We start from the raw sequence: 27,070 nt of genomic DNA, 5'->3' as shown, positions 1-27,070 counted from the left end.
TACATGGATATGCATTTCTTGTTTATACTTTTAATTTGCTAAATAAGATATCTTTATTATCACTAGAGAGTTTAGTATAACCATTGTGAGAATTATCACAATCTCTGCATTAGTAAAAGTTTAAATGAATCAGATTCCATCACAGAGGGAAAAAGTAACCAAGAAGAAAATAAACATCATCATTGAAATGAAAAAGGAAATAAAATCTGATAAAAATTAAGAGTTTACCTTTATACTAAGAAGATAAAACAATATGGTATATCTGATATTAATCTGTATCTTCAAAGATTGATATGCAAGCTATAAAAATTGACTATTCTTAAATATATCTGAGAATGATGTCTTTACCATTTCTAAATCATTTCACTGGCCTTTTTTTCTGGTCACTGCTCGAAGGGAAAAACAACAATCTACAGGCTATATATAAATATATATAGATATAGATATATACATGTATATATATATGTAAAACAAAATATCTTAAAAGAGACACTATTTTGTTACCTTTTAACCCCATTTTCAAATGATAAATGGAAAGAAATAATATAAACAAATGTACAACAAATTCCATAGCTTAAACAAATCTAGCAGGATACAAAGGTGCTTCTCTACACATATGACATTGGAATAGTAGTAACAGCAGACTTCTTACAATAATTATTCAGTTGTATACAGAATTATACACAGATGTATAAAATTATCTCTTTCTTTACAAATAATTTGGATACATAAAAAAATGGAAACAGGAAAATGTAAAACATGTCACTAATCATTTGGAAACAAAGGTAATTCTAGAGCCTTAACAGACATTAAAAATATCAACTTAATTCTTCAGAATTATTTTTAAATGATGTTGAGGAAAGTTTAAGTTTGTAATGTATGGTAAATGTAATGTCAAATATGAAACTCACTGATACCTAAATTAATTGATTCAATCTCAATTATCTTTGCCAATGGAGGAGTGAAGTGCTAAGGCCAATCCAAAATAATAGATGCTCTCAAAATCATTTCTACCTGGCTTTACAGCGCATTTTTCTCATTACATTTGACTATTTTTTTTTTTTATAGGCGAATGAGATATTCTTGGACTTTGAAAGTAAATTCATGTAAACTACGGAGAAGAATTACTGTAGAACTCTGTGCTCATGCCTTTCCCTGCCAAATTTCCTACCTATCTCTATCACCCCATTCTAGGCACAAGCAAAGGGTTAAAAATTGAGGGTTTTTTTTTTTTTTTTTTTGCTTGTTTTTGTTTTACTGGCTTTCATGGCAGTGAATGAGAGTTGTAGGAGGGAAGGCTATGTGGCTGTAATCCAAGAAGGAGGCTCCATTATCTTGCAGGAGCTGAAACACATATGTCAAGTAAGTTAAGGAAATGAAAGAGTTAAACTGGCTTTTCAACTGTGCTATAGGGAACCCTAGTTGCCTAGTGGTTAAGTGCCATAGCTGCTAACCAAAACGTCTGCAGTTCAAATTCACCAGGCACTCCTTGGAAATTCTATGGGGCAGTGGTCACTATGAGTTGGAATCGACTCGATGGCAACAGGTTTGTTTTGTTTGTTTGTTTGTTTTTACAGATATCATGGAGTCCCTGGGAGAGGCAAACTGTTACTGTGCTCAGCTGCTAATCAAAAGATTGGAGGTTCAAGTCCACCCAAAGGTGCCTAGGAAGAAGGGCCTGGCAATCTATTTCTGAAAAATCAGTGATTGAAAACCCTATGAAGCACAGTTCTACTCTGACACATATGGGGTCATCCTGAGTTGGAATCGACTCCATGGCAACTGAGTTTTTTTTTTTTTTTTTTTTTATAGACAACATGATGATGAGAAAAGAGCATGGACTGTGGAGTTAAAAAGATCTAGGTTTGAAATTCAGTTCTGCCACTCACTTGCTTTGTGACCTTAAGCAATTAATTTAATCTCACAGAGCCACAAATTGCTAATTTGAAAAATGAAGATAATATTCATAATGCGCCAGGATGATTAAATTAATTATATATAAAACATTCAGAATTCATGCTTGGTACATAATAGTAACTCAGTATATTTTAGAGCTTTTCCTCAGATAACCTACTTATGTTCATTCAAGAGTGGAGTAGTTTCGAGGCAATTTTAAGATCATCTTTTTTTTTTCTTCCATCTACACATTCCCTCAAAACCAGGACCCAGATCTGATTGTTTAAATGGTGCCATTTCTAGGCTCTGGCAATGCCTTTTAAAAAATCAAGAAGCAAATTACCATTTATTGAGCACCAAGACATGTGCCATTTACTGCTATCCCTCCTATATTCACCTATATGCGCAGGCTACTATCTTCCGATATCAGAATTTGCTTATAAATACTTAAAGATACCAAGTCCATCATCACCCCCTCAGCCTAATTCTTCTCCTAAATTCTCTCTGTGTTAATGACATCATCATCCAGCATGTCACCCAAAATAGACAAGAATCATCCTAGACTGTACCCTCTCACCCTCTACATTTAATCAATGAACAAGTTTGATTAATTCTAATTACCAAACCACTCTTTTTCACTCTATTGATCTTGCCTTAGATCAGGCCTTCAGTATTTCTCCCTTGAACTGCAGGAACTGACCCTCCTTCCTTTCATCCCCTTCCATTTTTATCTACCCTCCACAGGGACTATTTTTAAAACATTTACTGAGTTACTTAGCAGTGGCTTCTTTTACCTGTGGAGCCCTGTTGGCACAGTGGTTAACAGTTTGGCTGCTAACCAGACGCTTCTTGGAAGCCTTACGGAGCAGTTCTACTCTGTCCAAGAGGGTCGCTATGAGTCAGAATAGATTCGATGGCAATGAGTTTCTTTTTGTTTTACTTATAGCAGTTGTCTTTGTTTTTGTTGTTTTGTTTTGTTCTGTTTTTAACAGAATTCTACATAAACTTAAACATTAAAAATTCTGACTGAAGCAGAAACAGGGATCCCAGAAGTTCATCGCCAATTCCATGTCAGTCAGTAAGGAACATCTGCTGGACACTACAGCTCCTTGAAAGACTCTTTAAAAACCACTGGTGTACAAGGAAAACCTAACTGCTTAACATGGTAAACGAAGTCTTTTCACAAGCTGGCTTTTCTCTCCCTTTCTATTCAAGCCACATCTCCTATGAGTCTCCTACCTCAAATCCGTGTTCTACTCTCTTTAACTTCATTGCTATCCCCCCTAACACACTGGGTTCTTTCTCATCAGTGTATGTCTGCCGATACTCCTCTCTGACTGCTTATCTCTCTGACCATTACCCAACTTACCAGATTGATTTAATGTTCCCATCTCTATAATATTGCAGCACTGTGTATATACCTCTCTTATACCCTCTATCGCACTTCAATTAATAGCTTACATGCCTTTATCCCTAATTCTTCTGTGACAAGGACCACTACTCATATATTCTTGTATTACCTAGGAACCCATTCCTAACACACAGTAGGTACTCAATAAGGTTTTGTAGCACTGAAGGTATACGTGAAGATCTCATTGTCATTAAACTCATTTTTATGATACAGTAGCTTTAATTATAATTTAAAAGTTCAATTAGATAAATATTATTTTTCTTTTTCAAGTGATTTTGTGTACTTTTTGGTACTTTTTTAGAGACTCAAGAAAGTTGATCAGTGATTTATGAAGAAGGTATTTTAGGAAACACTATCACACTAGTCAATAAAAAGCACTGAATTAACATTCAGGACTACGACCACCTGCGTTTGTTTTTCTTTTTCTCGTCATAAGGCCTACCAACCAGGCATTCGTTTTCTTTTACATTTATAACCTTGGAAAACATACACAGGTGCCCAGAACCCCGGAAAACAGAAAGAATATTACTGAGACATATAAGTTAGCAGGTGTGCTGCATCCTATAAAAGGCTTTGAGATAATGCTCATTTGGCCAGTGCCAAACACCCCCCAACACACACACACACAAATAAGGCCATTAAATGGATTCCCTGCAAAGAAATGACAATTAATTTTAGAATATCACATCCATTTGATATGAATTTCTGGAGTAACAAACTGTTTTCATGAATACTCAAAAAATTCAATAATGTAACCTCTAGCAGAGCTTGAAAAGCTCTGAAGGACAAGACAGTTAGATCAATATTAGTTTATTCCAAATGCTGGGCAGTATGAACAGACAAGGCTGATCATCAGACAGATTTTATTACCTGTTGGAGTGATAAGTCCTGGTGATAAGAGGCCTGGGACTGCATGGGGCAGGAGGCGGGCGTTGTCCTGCAACACTCCCAAAGAGCGCTTAGGGGGCCTGCCAGGCCTTGAACTATTGTCAAAAAAGAGACAAACATAAAAACAAACAAAAATCAGGTTAAAAATGTACCGTCTTTTTGAAAATACCATCACTTGCTACATTACCCTTCTAAATCTTGTTTAAGTGCCAAGACTGATTACTTTCCACTAAATTTCCTAACATAGTTATGGCAAGCATTAAACTTATAAGAGATCGATTTCTAGTTTTGATTCCACTTACAGGCCAGCACTTAGCAATATAGCTCATTTGCTGTGAGGAAATTCCAAATTACTCCCTGCTCTTAGAGTTATGGAGCCCTGGTAGCCCAGTGGTTAAGAACTCAGCTGCTATCCAAAAGGTCAGCAGTTTAAATTCACCAGCTGCTCCTTTGAAACTCAATGGGGTGGTTCTACTCTGTCCTATAGAGTCACTATGAGTCGGAATCGACTTGATGGCAACAGGTTTGTTTTTGTTTGTTTGTGTTTTTAGAGTTATACTTGATTCCTAGTATTAATAATACATGCTACTCAGATCCGAGATAGTGACTTACACAATAAAGACTGGATAGAATGTGCAGTGATTAACTCTCTGGCCTGCATGCCAGAGGTGAGGGGTAAAGAGCTGAAAGGTATAGAATAAAATCTGATATTTGTTAGCATTTCCACAGCTGCTGAAAGATCACAAGGAACAAAGAACTCCTACTCTCAGTAGGAGTTTTTCTACCCATTAGTTAAGCAGGCCTTATAACAAGCAGCACCCTCTCTTGTAGTAACTGTACTAACAACCTGTCGCCTTTGCAATCTAGGTTGCCTTTTCTCACAGATTAATTGTTGTTTATGACTGATGAGTTGAGGTTACACTTATAGCAACCTAACCTATTCCATTTGTACATTCTTCACCCTAGTCTGAGCAGTTCAGGAATTGTAATTGCAAGTGTTAATCCATAACATAATGACATAAAAAGCCAGTATCTGCTACCTCCCTCTTGTGCCCTAATACAGTTAGTGTACTTGGTACATCATTTGGAAGCTGTCACCACAATGAGGAGATTTATAAGTCATAAAACATTAGGATCAAGCCATTCTCATGTCGTCCAATATACTTCAACTATTACTTTCTAATGTTGCCAAAGATATTGCTGTTGCTTTTTAGTGGGAATATATTCTACAAAGCTAAAAAATAGGATTTTTGGCAAAATATTGCAAGACGCTATATTAAATAAGCCACAAAAACATATGAGGCTCAAAGAGAAAATACTTCCAAAAATGACTTTTGGTTCACAAGGAAATTTAAGTTAAATCTCACTCTATCAACTTTGCAGTAGCAAAGTGTTCCATCAACGTAAGACAAACTCTGCTTTTAAATGAAGACTTCTAGCAAACTTACAAAGAAGTACCATTATCCAGTTCATTTTTCATTCACTGTGTGTTATTTTCTTTCACTGTACATCAATATTTTATATCAACCTAGCAGAAAAGATTCTGTTTTTCTCATTTAATATTTCAACCTTATAAACTGACTCCTCGCTACCATTTTCTACTCGATTCTGAGCCATGATTTATCTTATTTAATTCAGTTTTGTTATCCTGCTTACCCTTGCCCTGTTCATCATTTCCTAACTCTTTTAAAGAATGGAGATAGGAGAAACCTGCTATTTATTTCAAATCTCCTAAACGATCCCAGGATCACTAAAGAATGTTCATCAGGGTACTTCCAGTCATTAAAAAAGACCATACCTCAAAAAACTAGAAATAGAAATACCTTATGATCCAACAGTCCTGCTCCTAGGTATATACCCTAGAGATCTAATAAAAGAGACATGGGCAGACATATGCACACCTATGTTCACTGCAGCATTATTCACAATAGCAAAAAAATGGAAACAGCCTAAGAGTCCTTCAATGGATAAATGGATAAAATACGGTACAGACACACAATGGAATACTATGCAGCTATAAAGAACAATGATGAGTCTACAAACATATTATAACATGGATAGATTGGAGGACATAATGCTGAGTGAAAATAAGTCAATCACATAAGCACAAATATTGTATGATTCGATTTTTATAAAAAGACAAGAATAGATATGTATATAGAGACCAATGTTCATACCTGGACACCAGGGATGGGTGGAGGGGAAAGGTAGAATCACTCTCTAGATGAGAAAAACTTGCCACTTTTGGTCATGGAAAAACTAGCACAGAACGTGCGTGCAATGAGCGCAACATTATGAAAGTAAATGATGCCACTAAGAAGCACACAAGAGAAAAGAATGTTTGTGTTAAAGAATATGACATATAAGTTGGCAACAACAACACTAAGCAAAAAATAAGTGTATGTATGTAGGTGTATATGTGTACAGGTAGGTACATGTGAGTACATATGTGTGCACAGACAGAAGTATCTGTATGTACAGATATGTATATGAAAGCATAGATAATCACACAGGACACAGTTACAGATACGTCGCAAACACAACCACACACCTTGCGAGAATGGTTTACTGGGTTTGAAGGCTTAGGACCTCAGTCACATGGGACAACTTAGTCAATTGGCATAATATAGTTCATAAAGTTCATGTTCTGCATCCTAGTGAGCTAAGTAGCCTCTGGGGTCTTAAAAGATTGCAAGCAACTTTGTGATGAGCAAAAGCAGTGCTCAGAGGTCAATATATAGCCATAAATGCGCACATCAAACAGATAAATGGGCCAAAATCAAAACATTAGCCCTACAACTCAAACAGAAAGAGAACAGCAAAAGAAGCCCCCAAGCACAAGGAGAAAAGAAATGAAAAAGATCAGGGCAGAAATAAATGACATAGAAAACAGAAAAACAATAGAAAGAATCAACAAGACCAAGAGTTGGTTCTTTGAAAAGATCAACAAAATTGACAAACTACTGGCCAAATTGACAAAAGAAAAACAGGAGAGGAAGCAAATAACCCACGTAAGAAACAAGATGGGATATTACAACAGACCCAAATGAAATAAAAGGAACATAACAGAATACTACAAAAAATTATACTCCAACAAATGTAGTGAAAACCTAGACGAAATGGATGAATTTCTAGAAACATACTGCCTACCTAAACTACCATAAGCTTAGACAGAACATCTGAACAGACCCATAATAATTGAAGAGATTGAGGAGGTAATTAAAAAAAAAAAAAAAAAAACTCCTAAAAAAAAAAGCCCTGGCCCAAATGGCTTCACTGGTGAATCCCACCAAAAATTCAGAGAAGAGCTCACACCAGTACTCCTCAAACTATTTCAGAGTACAGAAAAGGAAGAAATACTCCCAAATTCATTCCATGAAGCCAGCAAAACCCTGATAACCAAAGCGAGGCAAAGACACCACATAAAAAGAAAATTACAGAACAATATCACTCATGAATATAGATGCAAAAATTCTCAACAAGATGACAGCCAATAGAATTCAGCATCATATCAAAAAAAAATAATAATACACCACGAACAAGTGGGATTCATATCAGGTATGCAAGGATGGTTTAACATTAGAAAATCAATCAACATAATCCATCACATAAATAGAACAGAAGAAAAGAATCACATGAACATCTCAATCAATGCAGAAAAAGCATTTGATAAAGTCCAACACCCATTCCTGAAAAAACCTCTCAAAAAAATAGGAACAGAAGGGAAATTCCTCAACATAATGTAGGAGGCCCCATATTGCCAAGAAAGCAGTGCTGGGAGCAGAGCACATCCTGTGGACCCAGGGTTCCTGCATGGAGAAGCTCCCAGTGCAGGGAAAGATTGATGAAAAGGACCTTCCTCCAGAGCCAACTTTTTTATTGGAAACCCTGGTGGTGCAGTGGTTAAGAACTATAGCTGCTAACCAAAAGGTCGGCAGTTTGAACCCACCAGGTGCTCCTTAGAAACCCTATAGGGCAGTTCTACTCTGTCCTATAGGGTTGCTATGAGTCAGAATCGACTTGACGGCAACTTTTTTTTTTTTTATACAAAACTAACACCCAGCATCATTCTCAATGGAGAGAGGCTGAAAGCATTCCCCCTGAGAACAGAAACAAGATAAGGCTTACATTTATCACCATTCCCATTTAACATTGTAGTGGGTGGCCTAGCTAGAGCAATAAGGAAAGAAAAAGAAATAGAGGGTGTTTTTTTAATTGGAAAGGAAGAAGTAAAACTATTCCTGTTTGCAGATGATAAGATGCTGTTCATAGAGAACCCCAAAGATTCCACAAGAAAACTACTGGAGTGAATAGAAAGATTAGGCAGAGCAGCAGAATACAAGATCAACATACAAAAATCAGTTGGATTCCTATACACCAACGAAGAGAACTTCGAAAAAGAAATCAGAAAAACAATACCCCTAAAAAGATAAAATACTTAGGAATAAATCTAAACAGAGATGTAAAAGATCTATACAAAAGAAAATTACAAAACACTACTGCAAGAAACCAAAAGAAACCTACGTAAATTGAAAAACATACCGTGGTCATGGATAGGAAGAATCAATATTGTGAAAATGTCAATCCTACCCAAAGTGATCTACAGATATTATGCAATCCCAATTCAAATACCAACAACACTCTTCAACAAGATGGAAAAACTAATCACGAAATTTATATGGAAAGGAAAGAGGCCCCGGATAAGCAAAGTATTATTGAAGAAAAAGAACAAAGTAGGAAGCCTCACATTACCTGATCTCAGAACCTACTATACAGTCACAGTAATCAAAACACCCTAGTATTGGTACAACAACAGACACATAGACCAATGGAACAGAATCAAGAACCCAGACGTAAATCCATCCGCCTATGGTCAGCTGATCTTTGACAAAGGACAAAAGTCCATTAAGTGGGGGGCGGGTACCTGTTGCCATCAAGTTGATTCCAACTCACAGTGACCCTGTAGGACAGAGTAGAACTGCCCCATGGGGTTTCCAAGGAATAGCTGGTGGAGTCAAACTGCTGACCTTTTGTTTAGCAGCTGAGCTCTTAACTATTACACCACCAGGGCTCCAAACGGGGAAAAGACAGTTTTTTTAACAAATGGTGCTGGCAAAACTGGATGTCCATCTGTAAAAAAATGAAACAGGACCCATACCTCACACCAAAAGTAACTCAAAATGGATCAAAGACCTAAATATAAAACCTAAAATGATAAAGATCACGGAAGAAAAAATAAGGACAATGCTAGGGGCCCTAATACATTGCATAAACTCAATACGAACCATAACTAACAATGCACAAACACCCAAAGATAAACTAGATAACTGGGAGCTCCTAAAAATCAAATACTTACACTCATCAAAAGATTTCACAAAAAGAGTAAAAAGAGAACCTACAGACTAGGAAAAAATATTTGGCTACAATATATCCAACAATGGTCTGACCTCTAAAATATATAGAATACTGCAACATCTCAACAACAAAAAGACAATAATCCAATTAAAAGTTGGGCAAAGGATATGAACAGACATTTCACCAAAGAAGACATTCAGCCAGATAACAGACATTCGAGGAAATGCTATGATCATTAGTCACTAGAGAAATGCAAATCGAAACTACAATGAGATACCATCTCACCCCAGCATTACTGGCACTAATTAAAAAAACACAAAATAACAAATGTTGGAGAGGCTGTGAGGAGAATGGAACTCTTATGCACTGCTGGTGGGAATGTAAAATGGTTCAACCACTATGGAAAATGATATGGCACCTCCTAAAAAGCTAGAAATAGAAATTCCATACTTTCCAGCAATTCCACTCCTGAGAATATATCCTAGAGAAATAAGAGCCATCACATGAATAGACATATGCACACCCATGTGTATTGCAGCATTACGCATGGTAGCAAAAAGATGGGAACAACCTAAGTGCCTATCAATAGATGAATGGATAAACAAATTATGGTACATACACACAATGGAATATTATGCAACAATAAAGAACAATTTTGAATCTGCAAAACATCTCACAACATGGATGAATATGGAGGACATTATGCTGAGTGAAATAAATCAATCACAAGTGGAATCACTATTATAAAAATCCAAGAAAAGGTGTACACGCAGAAAAAAAAAGCCTTTAATGGTTATGAGGGAGGGAGGGGTGAGGTGGCAAAATCAGTAACTTTGGTAAAGGAAAGGCAACACACAATGTAAGGGAAGTCAGCAAAGCTTGACCAAGGCAAAGCCACAGAAGCTTCCTAGACACACACAAACACCTTGAGGGATAGAGTTACTAGAGCTGAGGGCTGGTGACCATGGTCTCAGGAAACATTTAGGTCTATTGGCATAACGTAGTTCATAAAGAAAATGTTCTACATTCTACTTTGATGAGTAGCATCTGGGATCTTAAAAGCTTGTGAGTGGCCATCTAAAATACATCTATTGGTTCTATCCCACCCAGGGCAAAGGAGAATGAAGAAAATCAAAGACAAGGAAAATATCAGTTCAAAGGCTAACGGACCACATGAACCACAGCTCCAGCAGCCTGAGCCCAGAAGAACTAGATGATGCCTGACTACCACCACCGACTGCTCTGACAGGGATCACAGTAGTAGGTTCTAGACAGAGCAGGAGAAAAATGTAGAACAAAACTCAAATTCATGAAAAAGACCAGATTTATTGATCTGACAGAGACTGGAGGAACCCAAGAGTATGGCTACTGGATACCCTGCTAACTCAGAACTGAAGCCAGTCCCAAAGTCCACCTTTCAGCCAAAGGTTAGGCAGGCCTATAAAATAGACGATAACACACACGAGGAACGTGCTTCTTAGTTCAGTCAAGTATACAAGACCAAACGGGCAACACCTGCCCAAAAGCAAAGATGAGACACTTAGAAGGGACAGGAAACCTGGACAAACGAACATGGGGAACTCGGGGTGTAAAGGGAAAGGCGGAGAGTGCTGACACATTGCAGGGATTGCAACCAACGTCACAAAACAATGTGTTTAAGTGTTTGAATGAGAATTTAATTCGTGCTGTAAACTTTCACCTAAAATACAATAAAGATTACATAAAAATAGCTTTTGGGCAGCGATCTAAGATATAACTATTAGTCTCTACTTGTTAGGAGCAAAAGAGAAAGAAGGAAACCAAAGTTTCAGAGAAGAAACGAGTCTACAGGCCTAATAGCCTACATAAGCCACAGCCTCATCTAACCTGAGAACCAGATGAACTAGATGGTGCCTGGTTACCACTACTGACCATTCTGATTAGGGCTACAATAGATCAACCCTGGTAGAACAGGAGAAAAATGCTGAACAGAACACAAATCCTTAAAAAGTCCAGACTTACTGGACCAGTTAATATTAGAGAACTCCCTGAGACTATCGCCCTGAGATACCCATTAAACATGGAACCGAAACAATACCCTGAAGTCACCTTTTAGTGAAACAAACGATTGGCACACAAAATAAGGGGTATTGCCCCTGGGTATGGTGCTCTATTATAAAACCATATATATGAAACCAAAATGTCAACAATTACTCTAAAGCAAAGATGAGAAGATAAGGGGAGCAGGGAAACTAGAGCAGTGGAAATGGAACAACCAGAACACAGTTAAAGAGAATGTTGACATATTGTAAAAAATGTAACTAATGTCACTGAACAATCTGTATAGAATTTGTTCATATGGGAACCTAATTTTCATTGTACACTTTCACTGAAAACACGTTAAAAAAAAAAAAAAGAAGGAAGAAAAGGCCATATATTTTGCAGAATACAATAATCTACACTTTCTAAGTGCTTTTCTTTGTCCTTTCATTTGTTAAACCTCAGGCTTACTAACTTTATCCAAGTCCACCTGATTGCTTTTGTGCTTTTCTGATGTAAACACTTCAGTGCTACCTTCATGATCACAATTATTTTCAGATAGGCCACCTCCTGAAGTAATCGGCCTGACGCTCCCTCTATTTCCATATGACGAGTCAAATGACTACCAACTGTTGACAGCACAATTTGAAAGCTTTAAGGTTGAACTAGCTCTGTTCCAAATTTCTGGGCCTATCTTCACTATTTGAAGCAGCTCTTTTCTAATAATCTGACTTGGGCTAGGGAGGTATAACAGGCCTCTTAGTCTTGTGGCTCTATCTTAAATTCTAAGATTTGGAAAAATTGATTTAATGTCCCACTATCAGATTTATATTGATGAATTCATGGCTTAGGTCACATATAACTCGGTAGTATCTACTATACATGTTCTAAACTCCAGGAGCACCATATTCCCCATCCTAACATTCTTCTCAGTATACTATTTTATTTTTTCAGTAATGATTAATGTCAATCTCTTCAACTAAAATGTAAGCTCCATGAGGGCAGAATAAATGTCTGGTTTTGTTTGTCACTGTATCCTCAGCACATCCCATGGTGCCAAGTACACAGTAAAAAAAAAAAAAGTACACAGTAGGGGTCAATAAATGGTTGGTTAAGTCAATTAATCAATAGTCAATATAGACAGAAAACGTTATTTTACGTTTTCTACAGTTTGCAAATATTCCTTTGATTGCTCTTTTCTCTTGACCACATGAACACAGAGCCAGGTGCATCGTTAATTATCAGATAATCATTTTTAAGTCTTGGACTCCCCAACAACTGTTTTTATTAGCTGCCATTGAGTAGGCCCCCGACTTAAGGCAACCAACCCCATGCACAACAGAAAAAAATGCTGCCTGTGCCATCCCCATGATCAGGTAAGGGTCGGACCTTTGGGATCCGTAAGTTTTGTTTTGTTTAATTTAATAACATTTTATTGTGTTTTCAGTGAAACTTTATACAGCAAATTACGTTCCCATTTAACAATTTCTACACATATTGTTCAGCGACATTTGCTACATTTTTCACAATGTGTCAACATTCTCTTTAATTGGGTTCTGGTTGTTCCATTTCCAGTGCTCTAGTTTCCCTTTCCAGTAATCTAGTTTCTCTGTCCCCTTACCTCCTCATCTTTGCTTTAAAATAATTGTTGATCTTTTGGTCTCATATAGATGATTTTTTTAAAGAAGCGCAGAACTCATGGGTGATATTCTTTATTTTATGAGCCAATCTGTTATTTAGCTAAAAGGTGACCTCAGGGGATAGTTTTGACTCAAGGTTTAAAGAGTACCTCAGGCAACAGTCTTGGGGAATCCTCTAGTTTCAACCATTTCAGTAAGTCTGGATTTTTTTAAGAATTTGAGTTCTGTTCAACACTTTTCTTCCATTCTATCAGGATTCATCTATTGTGGCCCTGATCAGAACGGTCAGTAGTGATCCATAGGGTTTTCACTGACTGATTTTCATAAGTAGATTTCCAGGCCGTTCTTCCTAATCTGTCTTAGTCTGGAAGCTCCACTAAAGCCTATTCAGCCTCATAGAAACATGCAAGCCTTCACTGACAGATGGGTGGTAACTGCACATTGGGTCCATGGGCCAGGAATCAAACCCAAGTCTCCTGCGTGGAAGGCGAGAATTCTACCACTGAGCTACCAATGCTTCCAAAATAATTATTAAAAAAAAACAAACAAAAACCATTGCTGTTGAGTCGACTCCAACTCATAGCAAGCTTCAAAAACATGATCCACTCAAATCTGACTATTGATGAAGGTAAAGAAGGCTATGGGTAGATTCCACGCTCTTACTCTCTTGGAGGTTCTCTAAGCTTAAAGATCCCCTTGAGGACTAAAGGTCCCTGAAGCCACATGTATGTAGTGACTCTATCATTTATTCAGTTGTCTAGTAAACAAACACACACCTGGTACACCCCCGGTGTGTGTCCGGCATGGTACTAGGTATCAGGGGCACAGAGACCAGGTTTTTGGTTTTTGTTCCTTGATGTACTGTAAAGAACCTAGAACAGGTGCTGCCTTTGAGGAGCTTGGGGCCTAGTGATGGAAATGTGTGCTTGACCTGTTATTTAAAATCTCTTATAGACTTCTTAATGAGTATGATTATGTGATACATTTGTTTAAACTTATCAGCGAGCAAAAATAAGTCAGATAACTTACTTCTTACTCTTGGAAAGAAGATTTGAGCCCCTAGGGTAAATTAACTGGAATCAAATCTGTGAAAGTGCTTTATAATCAGTAAAGCTCCATCCAAAGGTAAGATAGCTTTATTCTTACTTTTAGACATAACGGTCCTCTGGAGTAATGCATTCCTACCACTAAAGTTCCTGTATTCACTTCAAAGAACACAAGCCTGACGACATGGTGAGAGATTATGGAGGGTGCTAGAAAGTTGGGAAAGATCATTCTTGATAAATGATTCTGCCATACTTCTTATCTTTAAGAGCTTTATTAGCATCAGACATTTACATATTAATCAAGACAAATAAATGTGGTGATTAAGTAGGAAACTTATTTCGATGACAATTTAATCAGCATAGGTTGAAAGGTCTATCACTGCAGCATCCTGATTCTGCTAAAATATTGATTGTGTTACTGATTTCAGTAATGCTTTATTTTACAGGGCACAGATAACCATGTAATTACTCTTTAATTGAATGATAATTGCTTGTTGGCAATTATTTGCTAAGTTTTCAGTTTAATTACAAGGTTATTTGTACTCTGTAAAATAAAACGGGCCTTTTTTCAAAGTTTCCACCCAAATGGCTCTCTAAATGTATCATCTGTGAATGCTGCAAACAAAAGTAGTTATATACAAGGCAAACAACTCCATAAAGTAGAAAAAGCTTTGAAAGCTTCAGCAGTATAGAATTAGCATTAGGTGTAACACATATAGGAGACTTGTAGGGAAACTGTACAATAAATTATAATTTTATCTGGGTCCAGGCCATACTTTAACGTAATTTATCATATGTTTTCGCCCTTCATTCTGTAAACTTGTTTATAAAAGAACTGACATAGTAGCTTGGCTTCTTGATATTAAAGAATAAACTAATTTTATATATATTTCAAAAGTACTTCACATTTCTGCAATTGAAGTGGCTTACCAACTGCGATGGTTAATATCATGGGTCAGCTTGGCTAGGATACAATCCTCAGTGGTTGGGCAGACACTAGACTGGTTGCTCTTCATAATGTAATATAAGCACTTTCCATTATGTGATCACCAATAAGCTGAAAGAGGAGTTTCACTGGAGGTGTGGCCTGCCTCCAATCTATAAATGGATTGCTGGCAAAAAGCTCTTTCAACCCTGTACTCTTATTGTAGCCTGACCTCCAGTTCTTGGGACATAAGCCTATCGAGGCCTCCAGCCTGCTGCCTGACCTGCAGATTTTGGATTTACCAGTCCCTGCAAACCAATGAGCCAGCACAGGGCTCCAGCTGGCTGCCTGACCCACAGATTTGGGATACGCCAGCCCCCACAACTGCATGAGCCATTTCCTTCAAGTAAATCTCTCTCTAAGTATTTGTGTATACGTTTCACTGGTTTTGCTCCTCTAGAGAACCCAGACTAAGACATTTTGGTATTGAGAGTGGTTCTAAAGAAACAAAATCTTAAGGATGAGTTTTCTAAATTGGTTCTCAGGTCTGGCTAGACGTAAAGGCACTAATGACTCTATTTCCAGACCATTTCCATCATAGAAAGGGGAGCGTTTTGTTCTCACGGGATAAACACTGGATATGGATTTGCCTTCCCTGCGCAATGCTTCTGCCAAAACTACCATCCATGGAATGATATAATGCCTTATCCACTGTCATGGCATCCCCCACAGCATTGCCTCAGATCAAGGGACTCACTTCATAGCAAACAAAGTATGGCAATGGGCCCATGCTCATGGAATTCACTGGTCTTACCATGTTACCCATCATTCTGAAGCAGCTGGCTTGATAGAACAATGGAATGCCCTTTTAAAGACTCAATTACGGTACCAGTTAGGGAGAAATATCTTGCAGAGCTGGGACAATGTTCTCCAGGAGGCCGTATGTGCTTTAAGTCAGCATCTTCTATATGGTGGTGTTTCTCACACAGCCAGGATTCATGGATCCATGAATCAAGGGGTGAAAATGGGAGAGGCACCACACACTATTACTCCTAGTGACCCACCACAAAATTTTTTGCTTCATGTCTCTAGAACCCTATATTCTGCTGTTGTAGATGTCTTCGTTCCAAAGAGAGGAATGCTCTCACCAGGAGACACAACGCTGATTCCATTGAACTGGAATTAAGAATGACACCTGGCCACTTTGGACTCCTCATGCCTTTGAATCAACAGGGAAAGAAGGAAGTGACCATATTGGCTAGTGTGATTGATCCTGATTACTAAGGAGAAATAAGACTGTTATTACATGATAAAGGTAAAGAAGAGGATGTCTGGAATACTGGCAATCCCTTAGGATGTCTCTCAGTACTATCATGCTCTGTGATTAAAGTCAATGGAAAACTACAGCAACCCAATTCTGACATGACTGCTAGTGGACCAGACCTTCCAGGAATGAAAGTTCAGGTCACCCCACCAGGCAAAGAACCATTACCAGCTGAGGTGCTTGTTGAGGACAAAGGGAATATGGAATGGGTAGTGGAAGACACCAAAAAAACCCACCGCCATCGAGTCAATGCCGACTCATAGCAACCCTGTAGGACAGAGTCGAACCGCCCCATAGAGTTTCCAAGGAGCGCCTGGCAGATCTGAACTGCTGACCTCTTGGTTAGCAGCCGTAGCACTTAACCACTACGCCACCAGGGTTTCCAGTGGAAGAAAGTAGTTCTAAATACCAGCTCTGACCACATGAACAGTTGCAGAAACGAGGACTGTACCTAGAATGAATATTTATGTCTCGTACGTGTGTATCAAATACTTTTGTTTTCTTTATTTGTGTGTGTGCATACGCAAATATCTTTGTTTTCTTCCCTCGCTTATCCCATTACTTATTATAAAATATAAGATGTAAAAGGGGCTAGCGCGTTTTTGGTTGTACGCATGTTATTTATATCATGTTAGGCACATGTATGACTTCATAATTGTCTTTACTGTATATGTGCCAAGTTGCTATGAGTCGGAATCGACTCAGCGGCACTGGGGGGGGGTTGGGTATATGTGCCAAGTTGACAAGAGGTGGACTGTGATGTCGATTTGGCTAGGATATGATTCTCAGTGGTCTGGCAGACGCTGGACTGGGTGTTCTTCCACAAGGTAATATAATGTAATTACTTTCCATGATGTGAAAGGGGAGTTTCCTTGGGGGTGTTTTCTGGATCCAGACTATAAATGTATATTCCGGCAGAGCTCACTCTCTCAACTCTACACTCTTCTCATCACGTGACCTCCAGTTCTTGGCATGTAAGCCTGCAGAAGTCTCCGGCCTGGCACGTGACCTGCAGAGTTACGATTCACTAGACCCTGCAACCCCGTGAGCCAGCAGAGGTATCCAGCTTGCCATCTGACCCATGGATCTGGGACTCGTCACCTCCGCAATTGTGTGAGCCATTTCCTCACAACTGCATGAGCCATTTTCTTGAAGTAAGTCTCTCTCTCTCTCTCTCTCTTTCTCTCTCTATATATGACTGGTTTTTATCCTCTAGAAAACCAAGGCTAAGACACCACGAGAGCACTACCTCACAACTTAGAAACTTTGTAGAGTTGGCCAGTCTCTAACTAACAGAGAATTTCAGTAGGTCTTCTGGTGTCAACAAGATGGGAATATTCTTTGCTATATTTTTTTTTATATCTATTTAGAGTTGTAATAGATGAAGTAGCTGATACACTGCTCATTAAGATTATAAAATTTCATTGTTGGATTTGTGTGTGTGTATGTGTGTTTGTGTGATCAGTCATTTATGAATCAAGGAGCATGTAAGGTGAGTCATTTTATTGTTGAAAAAAAATCCAGTTAATAATTATTGATGTCATAAACCTTCAAGAAATTTTATATAAAACATATGGTCAATGCTTGATTTAGTAAGAAATCACAAGCCATGTCATCCTCTTCAGTGGAAGCTTGTCTTACTATATTTTCAAGAAATCCTTGCAATACTCTGGGACAGGCTGAGGATATAGGGGCAGTTAAGTGTGGCATTAATAGTAACTGGTAAAAGGCCACTGCAATTGAATTCCTGAAGTGGGAGCTGTTAGCTGTGACCCAGGATTCACTTTTCAGAGGTATCACTCATATTTAGAATCCCTTGAGCTAGTCCCTGAATGTATCTTTTTTTTTTTTTTCTTTGCTTACATTATAAGCAAAGAAAACAGGGATATTAGCTTTGAAGGTGTTGTTTACCTGCCTGTAAGAGTACTGCTCTCTCTGATTTCTGGCATGCTTATTAAATTAAACAAAATCTTTTTGTCTTGTTTTTTTTTTTTTTAGAATAGTAAGACTTTTAATTGCACCATGGATTAATAATAATCTCTTAGGTCTGGAATTTATTACAACATTTCAAGGATGCCAGTGGTAGTTAAACTCTACCTGACCTTTCAATGTTTATAAAAAGAAACAAACTCTGACCTCACAGCAACCGGAATCCATCTTCTCTCAGTGTTGGCAAACTGATCACTTGTCTAACTATTGCACTGGGTTGTATTCCCAACCAGATCAAAGGCAGCAGCAATGAATTCAGCAACCAGGAAAAAGTCATCCATGCAAAATGGGCAATTAGCATTAATCATATATGAAATTGTTTAAGCCGATGACTTGAAGCTGGTCACTATGGTAACTCTCATAAAATGGTGCTTATGTTAAACTGGGCATCAATCAGTCCTTGGTTCATGGGAACTTAATGTATGGCTCATCATGTCTCTAGAAGCTATCAATACAAGGAACAAAAAACCTACCAGAGGCAAGATCATTTAGGTTCCATTACCATTTACTCCCTTTCTCAGATCTTATAAGCATATCTAGAACTCAAATTTGGATATACTAAAAGAATCAAAACCAGCATTCCACTAGAGTTAAAGAAGTTAAGGAGATGATCTTTAACATAAGGCTGTTAAGGGGATAAAAGAAAACCTCCACTTGTCAATGGGTCAAGCACGACGATATCGAGGTTCATTTAGAACAATTCATGTCTATGCATTAGTCTTATAATTGTAATAAATTATTTACACTTTTTAAAATAGTGATGTTTCATTTCCTTGGTAACACTGAATTTCTGTTTTCCATTCAATAAAAAAAAAAAAGAAATTTGGTGGAAGAGACAATTTAAAGGTTGACTACTCACTTGATAGAAAGTGTAAGTGTGAAGCTATTTTATACTTCATTTACCTGGCACTGTTGCCTACTTAAATTAAACATGCTGTAGGCCTGGTGTTAGCACCTTTACACAAATTTACTTTTTGTCACAAAATAAGTGAATTTTAATAAAGATCTTATGTAATTAGCAAAGATTATATAACAGAAATGCTGGTACTGTATGACTTGAATTTTCAGCAGCCTCCTCTCATTCTCCATATAATTCTTCTTAACATCAGTGGAATCAATGCCACTTAGTAAATCTTGGAGCAAATCAAATTAAATAAACCTTTCTCTTCCTAATGTGTATAATATTGCTGTCAGAAACAATGTTTTAAAATAAATACATTCTTGAGTCCACAGAGTATATCATTGTGGAAAATTTCTGATATTAAGGGAATGGACGAGGAGTTAACACTCACATTTGGATACACTTCACTGGCATCTCACACTGAACGTGTCATGTTGTTGTTGTTGTTGTTGTTAGGTGCTGTTGAGTCAGTTCCGACTCATAGCGACCCTATGCACAACAGAACAAAACACTGCCCGGTCCTGAGCCATCCTCACAATCGTTGTTATGCTTCAGCTCATTGCTGCGGCCACTGTGTCAATCCACCTCGTTGAGGGTCTTCCTCTTTTTCACTGACACTCTACCAAGCACAGTGTCCTTCTCCAGGGACTGATCCTTCCTGACAACATGTCCAAAGTATGGAAGACGCAGTCTCGCCATCCTTGCTTCTGAGGAGCATTCTGGTTGTACTTCCTCCAAGACAGATTTGTGCGTTCTCTTGGCAGTCCATGGTATATTCAATATTCTTTTTCACCAACACCACAATTCAAAAGTGTCAATTCTTCTTCGGTCTTCCTTATTCATTGTCCAACTTTCACATGCATATGATGCTATCGAAAATACCATGGCTTGGGTCAGGCGCACCTTAGTCTTCAGGGTGACATCTTTGCTCTTCAACACTTTAAGGAGGTCCTTTGCAGCAGATTTGCCCAATGCAATGCGTCTTTTGATTTCTTGACTGCTGCTTCCATGGCTGTTGATTGTGGTTCCAAGTAAAGTGAAATCCTTGACAACTTCAATCTTTTCTCTGTTTATCAAGTTTTTGCTCATTGGTCCAGTTGTGAGGATTTTTGTTTTCTTTAGGTTGAGGTACAATCCATACTGAAGGCTGTCATATGCCTCCCTAAATCCCACTCTCTACTTCTCCCTTCTCTTGTTCTATCAGCAATGTAAGCACGCTCTTGGTTGCTGAAACTAAATTTGAGGGTCATTTTGATTCTCCTCTCCTGTCATTCTCAGTCTCCAATACCTTTGTTCCTTTGTAATATGTGTTGCAAATTTTCACCTGTCTCCATTCCAATTTCTGACACCCTAATTCAGGCCTTCATCACTTCATGTTTAGGCCATTTGTAACAGGTTGTCTCATTACTCCAATCCATTCTACATAAATCATGTTATGAATTTTTGTGAAACATTCCTTTCATTATTATTTTTTATTGTACTTTAGATGAAGGTTTACAGAACTAGTTTCTCATCAAAGAGTTACTACACATATTGTTTTATGACATTGGTCAACAACCCCACAACATGTCAACACTCTCCCTTCTCAACCTTGGGTTCCCTATGACCAGGTTTCCTGTTCCCTCCTGCCTTCTAGTCCTTGCCCCTGGGATGGTGTGCCCCTTTAGCCTCATTTTGTTTTATGGGCCTGTCCAAACTTTGACTGAAGGGTGAACATCAGGAGTGACTTCATTACTGAGCTGAAACGGTATCTGGGGGCCTTACTCTCAGGGTTTCTCCAGTCTATGCCAGGCCAACAAGTCTGGTCTTTCTTTTTGAGTTAGAATTTTGTCCTACATTTTTCTCCAGCTCTGTCTGGGACCCTCTATTGTGATCCCTGTCAAAGCAGTCAGTGGTGGTAGCCGGGCACTATCTAGTTGTACTGGACTCAGTCTGGTGGAGGTTGTGGTAGATATGGTCCATTAGTCCTTTGGGCTAATCTTTCCCTCCTATCTTTAGTTTTCTTCATTCTTCCTTGCTCCTAAAGGGCTGAGATCAATGGAGTATCCTAGATGGCCACTCACAGGCTGTTAAGACCCCAGACGCTACCCACTAAAGTAGAATGCAGAACATTTTCTTTATACATGATGTTATGCCAGTTGAGCTAGATATTCTCCAAGCCCATGGTCCCCATAGCCCTTAGCCCAGCAATTCGGTCCCTCAGAGAGTTTGTATGTATCTATGGAGCTTCCATGACCTTGCCTTGTACAAGTTGTGCTGGCTTCCCCAGTATTGTGTACTGCCTTACCCTTCACCAAAGTTACCACTTATATTGTATGAGAACACTACCGTAAAAACTCATGAAAAGGTTTACATACAAAAAGAAACAATCTTTGATGGTTACAAAGGAGGAGAGAGGTGGGGATGGAAAAACACTTAATAGATAAGTGGTAACTTTGGTGAAGGGTAAGACCTTACACAATACTGGGGAAACCATCACAACCCCTACAAGGCAGGGCCATGGGAGCTCCATAGACACATCCAAACTCCCTGAGGGACTGAATTGCTGGGATTAGGGCTGTAGGGACCATGGTATCAGGGAATATCTAGCTCAACTGGCATAACAGAGTTTATAAACAGGCCCATGGAACAAAACAAGACTAAAGGGGTGCACCAGCCCTGGGGCAGGGACTGGAAGGTAGGAGGGAACAGGAAAGCTGGTAATAGGGAACCCAGGGTTGAGAAGGAGAGTGTTGACATGTCGTGAGGTTGTTAACCAATGTCATACAACAATGTGTGTACTAACTGTTTCATGAGAAACTAGTTTGTTCTGTAAACCTTCATCTAAAGTTCAATAAAAAAAGTTTCCATTTATCTATTGTCTATTTAGTGTTTTTCCATCCCCACCCCTCCCCTCCCTCAGAACCATCAAAGATTGTTTCTTTTTGTGTATAAACTTTTTCAGTACAGTAGTGGTCTCATACAATATTTGTCCTTTTGTGACTGACTCATTTCACTGAGTGTAATGCGCTCCAGATTCATCCTGTTGTGAGATGTTTCTAGATTCATCATTGTTCTTTATCATTTCATAGTACTCCATTGTGTGTATGTACCATAGTTTGTTTATCCATTCATCTGTTGATGGGCACATCCAGGTTGTTCTCATCTTTTTGCTATTGTGAACAATGCTGCAATGAACATGGGTGTGCATATATGTATTCGTGTGATGACTCTTATTTCTCTAGGATATGTTCCCAGGAGTGGGATTGCTGGATCACATTGTATACTATTTCTAGCCTTCTACGGAAGTGCCATGTCATTTTTCAAAATGGTTGTATCATTTTGCATCCTTTCATTATTTTCCTCTTTTCCTCTAGAACCTTTAATATTTCCTGTCAACCTACCCCAATATGTCTTTCTTCTTTTTCTCCACTTACTTCTTAAATGAGTCCTCCACTCCAGCTGGATGAATCTATTCACTATCTACTAAGCATAGCATTTTCCCCTAGAACTATTTCGTTGTGAAAATCACAAGGTACTAGAGTCTTCGGGAACATGTTTGTTAAGCTCCACTGCCTTGGAAAGGTTTTAGTATAATCTGCTTTAACTGTTGCTAGTTTACTGAAAGGCTGCTGCCTTTCACTTTGTACTATAACACAGGCTTTACTTAACGGCAATTGCAAAGGACACATTAGTACTAGCAATAGGGAGCCTGTTACAACTAGCCACAATATTGTTTTCCATGTCTGACAAATAAGATCCCACTGGTAATTGTCAGTCTGTGTATAATCCCATGATGATCTCAACAGTTAACATTTTAAGTTTGAATGCCAATCAGAAAATGCAGGAGCATAGTGTTAATATCACAACTCAGGGCACCTTACGAAGCTTAGCAAGTCCTCTAGGAAGCTGATCACTATTAACCTGACTGCATTAGTCTTTATGGATAAGGATACCACCTGAAGTGCACATGCAATTGAGAAATACTGAAACCAGTTTTCTTGCTGATTTAAAATTCTTTAAAAAAAAATTCCACTACATGGAGAAAAACTGGCAACTCTTAGTAACATAAAATTATTTTAAAGCAATCTTAGATACTCAGTGTGGTGTATTCGAAAGCACCAGGAATTAGACCTGAGTTCTGATACCTTATTCTGATGCCGGTTGTGGTAGCCAGAATTCCAAAATCCTCCTCCCTTCCGATATTTTTAGCCCTAATTGCCAGAACTGTGAATAGGATGTGATATCATGTTACATTCCATGGCAAAACGGAATCCACAGAAGTGGTTAAGGTAACTAATCAGATAACTCGGAGTTAATCAAAAGGGAGATTATCCAGGTGGGCCCAATCTAATCATATGAAACCTTCAAAAGCAGATAAGATGTCAGAGAACATACCATTGCTGGTTTGAAGATGGAGGAGGCCATCTGTGAAGGAATGTGGGTGGCTTCTAGAAGCCCCAGACTAACAGCCAACAAGGAAACAGGGACGTAATTCCTACAATCACAATGAACTCGATTCTGCCAACAACTTCAATGAGCTTGTGAACAGGTTCTTCCAGAGCTTCCATATAAGAGCCTAGCCTGACCAATACCTTGACTTTGACCTCGTGATGTCCTAAGCAGAGAACCCAGTCATGTCCGCCCAGACTTCTGACCTACAGAACTGTGAGATAATACATGGGTATTGTTTCAAGTCACTATGCTTGTGGTCATTGCTTAAGCAGCCACAGAAAACTAATATGCCAGTTTTGCCATTTATTGAGCTGTGTGACCTCAGGACAATCACTATTCTGGATATGTTTACTCACTTTAAGATTGGGGATGAAAACTAAATAATCTCTCTATCAATCTGAGTTGTTCAATTTCTAATAATTCATTAACTCCAAAGTACACATAATTTTTTTACTTTCTCGTCTATCTATTTTAGCTTATATATGTTTTATGTTGTATGAAGTTACAGGATGGTTTCTATGGAAAATTGCAAAAAAGAGGTAAAATGTGTGCATAATACCATACGGTATCCTCTTCACACACAAAAAAAAAAACAAGATAGCGATGTATAGATAATTCGTCAATATATATCAACAATCCTTTGAAAAGTTAAAAAATGCTAAACTCTTTGCTGCCGAGACAATTCTGACTCATAGCGACCTTACAGGACAAAGTAGAACTGCCCCATAGGGTTTCCAAGGAGCAGCTGGTGGATTTGAACTGCCAACCTTTTGGTTAGCAGCCGAGCTCTTAACCACTGCACCACCTGGGCTCCTAAAAGTTAAAGGTGTCTTACAAATGTAATAAAGTATTGTTACTATTCTAGCAGTTATTTACAGAGTTAAAATGCAATTCACAATGAAATCATTTTGGAACGTCAGAAAAACTCTAGTCAGAGAGAGACATCCTACAGTTTACATATTGGAAAACAATTTTCTCACCGAAAAAAATTAACAACTCTCCCAATCATCTCCTACATTTACACCACGTACTTAATTATTTACTTAATTTACATCCCCAAACCTTCTTACATCTGAGGCAGAAGTCAAGAGTTTCAAGGTTACATTGCAATTTCATGATTCTAATTTTTCTCAATGTAATTTCAATTCATTTTTGCGTTTACTCACAGGTTTCATTCTCACTATTTTCCCTTCCCCTTTTCTCACTTGGACAGAAAAAATATTTTTAAGTCCTTTCTGCCCAAAACATTTTGCTCCATACCTCTTTTCTGCATGGAAATAGTAAATACAATTTTCATTAAAGACAGAACAGATAGTAGCAGTTGACTGGGAAATAAAAAGAGAACTAAATTCTAATTTTCTGTGTCATCGATTGTGGAACAAATGTTAGTTAAGGTGCTGGACTTTAGTAAATGGGCATGAAGATCTTTAAGGTTGTCATGGCAGTGGAAATGCCTTTAAGCAACCGGATACACTCATAATTTTTCCTGCATTCCCTCACTTTTATTTGGAAGCCAGGTAATTTGGGTAGGTTAAAATATCATAAGCAAATATGGAGATAATGCAGCCCAGATAACTTGATACAAACTAACAAATCTAAGTCATTTTTCTTCTTAAATTATGGTTTCCATGAAAAGGCACAATTCAATAGACCAGCAGCAGGCTGTGAACTCAGAAACTCTGCTTGAATTTACTTTGACATTGATTCAGCTTGTGATCCTGAGACACTCACTTAAGCTCTCTGCTTCAGTTTTATCATCTGATAAATGCGTACCAAAATGACTTGATTCTAGGAATTATGAGGAATAGGCAACTTCTCTCTCTAAAATCCTCCATAATAAAATAATAAGCATTAGAAACTAGCAGCACCAAGGCCTGTCTACATTCACGAGGAAAAGAGAGAATCAGAATCAGCACAAAGCTAACTTCTAGGAGATGGAGGTCAGACGTACCTCTACCCTCCAAACTTTTTACCAGTTCTGACACCAACAGTCCTTCCTACGGTGCTCTCTACTTATCTGCTGAGTTCGATAATTCATTGCGATGGCCACACAGAACTCACAGACCCGACTCACAATTATGGGGTTTATTAGAGAAGTAACAGGTTACAATTCAGGATCAAGATCAACAGGAACAACTTAGGAGACAGGATGCAGTTTGTCAGTCAGGACAGAATCCAATCAAGACAGATCTTAGCTCCTTCTTGGGCCTCTGCCACTGACCCCACTCAGGCTAGGCCTCTGCTGACAGGCCCTCTTGGGCAAGCGTTACAACTCTTTTGGCTGTGCCTTCAAGTGCACGTAGGCACCCCACTCCACCAGCAAGCCTTCTGCCCGGAGGCACTCAGATCTGTTGCTCCATGGGTGAGTGAGTAAACCCACTGCAGTTGCCTCACTCCATGGACCAGGAAGCCCAATGCAGCCATCTTGGACCAGTCTTCTGATTCTCTCTGCTCATATTGTCTTCTGCCATCTCTTGCCATCTTTCGTGTTACAGCTCTCTGTCTCCTGCTTCTAGGATGTTCTCAGTGCAGGGACCCCTGGTCCAAAGGATGCGCTCCGCTCCTGACTCACCTTCTCGATGGTAGTGAGGTCCTTGCTGACCTCTCTGGGGTTGGTCCTTTTAAGCCTAGCAGGATGGCAAAACCGATCAATCCCCCAAGTAGGTCACAATCACCTAGTTTGCACAGCAGTTGACCAGGCCCTACAAGAGTTTCACACACCTCATTTGCATAGTAAACTGTACAGTTCCTTTCCAAGATTGTGGTCTAGTAAATTATCTTGATAGAAATACAAGCCCAGGGCCAGAAAGGCCACATATAAAGAGAAACTTGTTGCCCTGCAAGCATCTTTGAGCAAAATTTTCCACTTTAAATAGATTCTCATTTTACATAGTAGTAATATGTTATGTCATACAATTGCTTTGATAATATTTTTATAGAGGTGTCCCTGAAGCTGCTTTTCTTAAAATTTCTAAATCAAAAACAGTATCACATTTAGTCTATTCAGTTACAGGCAGTCCCCGGGTTATGAACATCTGACTTATAGACCACTCATACTTGCCCTTTAATGTTATGTAAATTTGCCCTCACTATGAAATGATTGAACCAACCCCTACTTGCACCAAATTCGTCATCACAATCACCCTCACTTGCTGCATGTGCCGCTTTTATATTACTGAAAAGGCTTTGAGCCTTTTTCTGCACTGAAGTAAGGCTAAACAAGAACTCTATGCATCTATTCC

General features: G+C 38.5%; 1 protein-coding gene across 2 annotated transcripts in view; it reads right to left on the bottom strand.

The window, feature by feature from the left end:
* The window catches only part of DACH2 (dachshund family transcription factor 2), a 755,586-nt gene that overhangs the window by 368,166 nt on the left and 360,350 nt on the right, over window positions 1–27,070 (bottom strand). For both annotated transcript variants that reach the window (XM_003412751.4, XM_064278617.1), the window contains one exon: window positions 4,178–4,290. In XM_003412751.4, the coding sequence (XP_003412799.3) occupies window positions 4,178–4,290 (113 nt within the window). The remainder of the gene's footprint in view (window positions 1–4,177; window positions 4,291–27,070) is intronic.

This window comes from Loxodonta africana, chromosome X (assembly GCF_030014295.1).
Source record: "Loxodonta africana isolate mLoxAfr1 chromosome X, mLoxAfr1.hap2, whole genome shotgun sequence".
Classification (NCBI taxonomy): Eukaryota; Metazoa; Chordata; class Mammalia; order Proboscidea; family Elephantidae; genus Loxodonta; species Loxodonta africana.
This window is presented reverse-complemented; position numbering and strand designations above follow the sequence as displayed.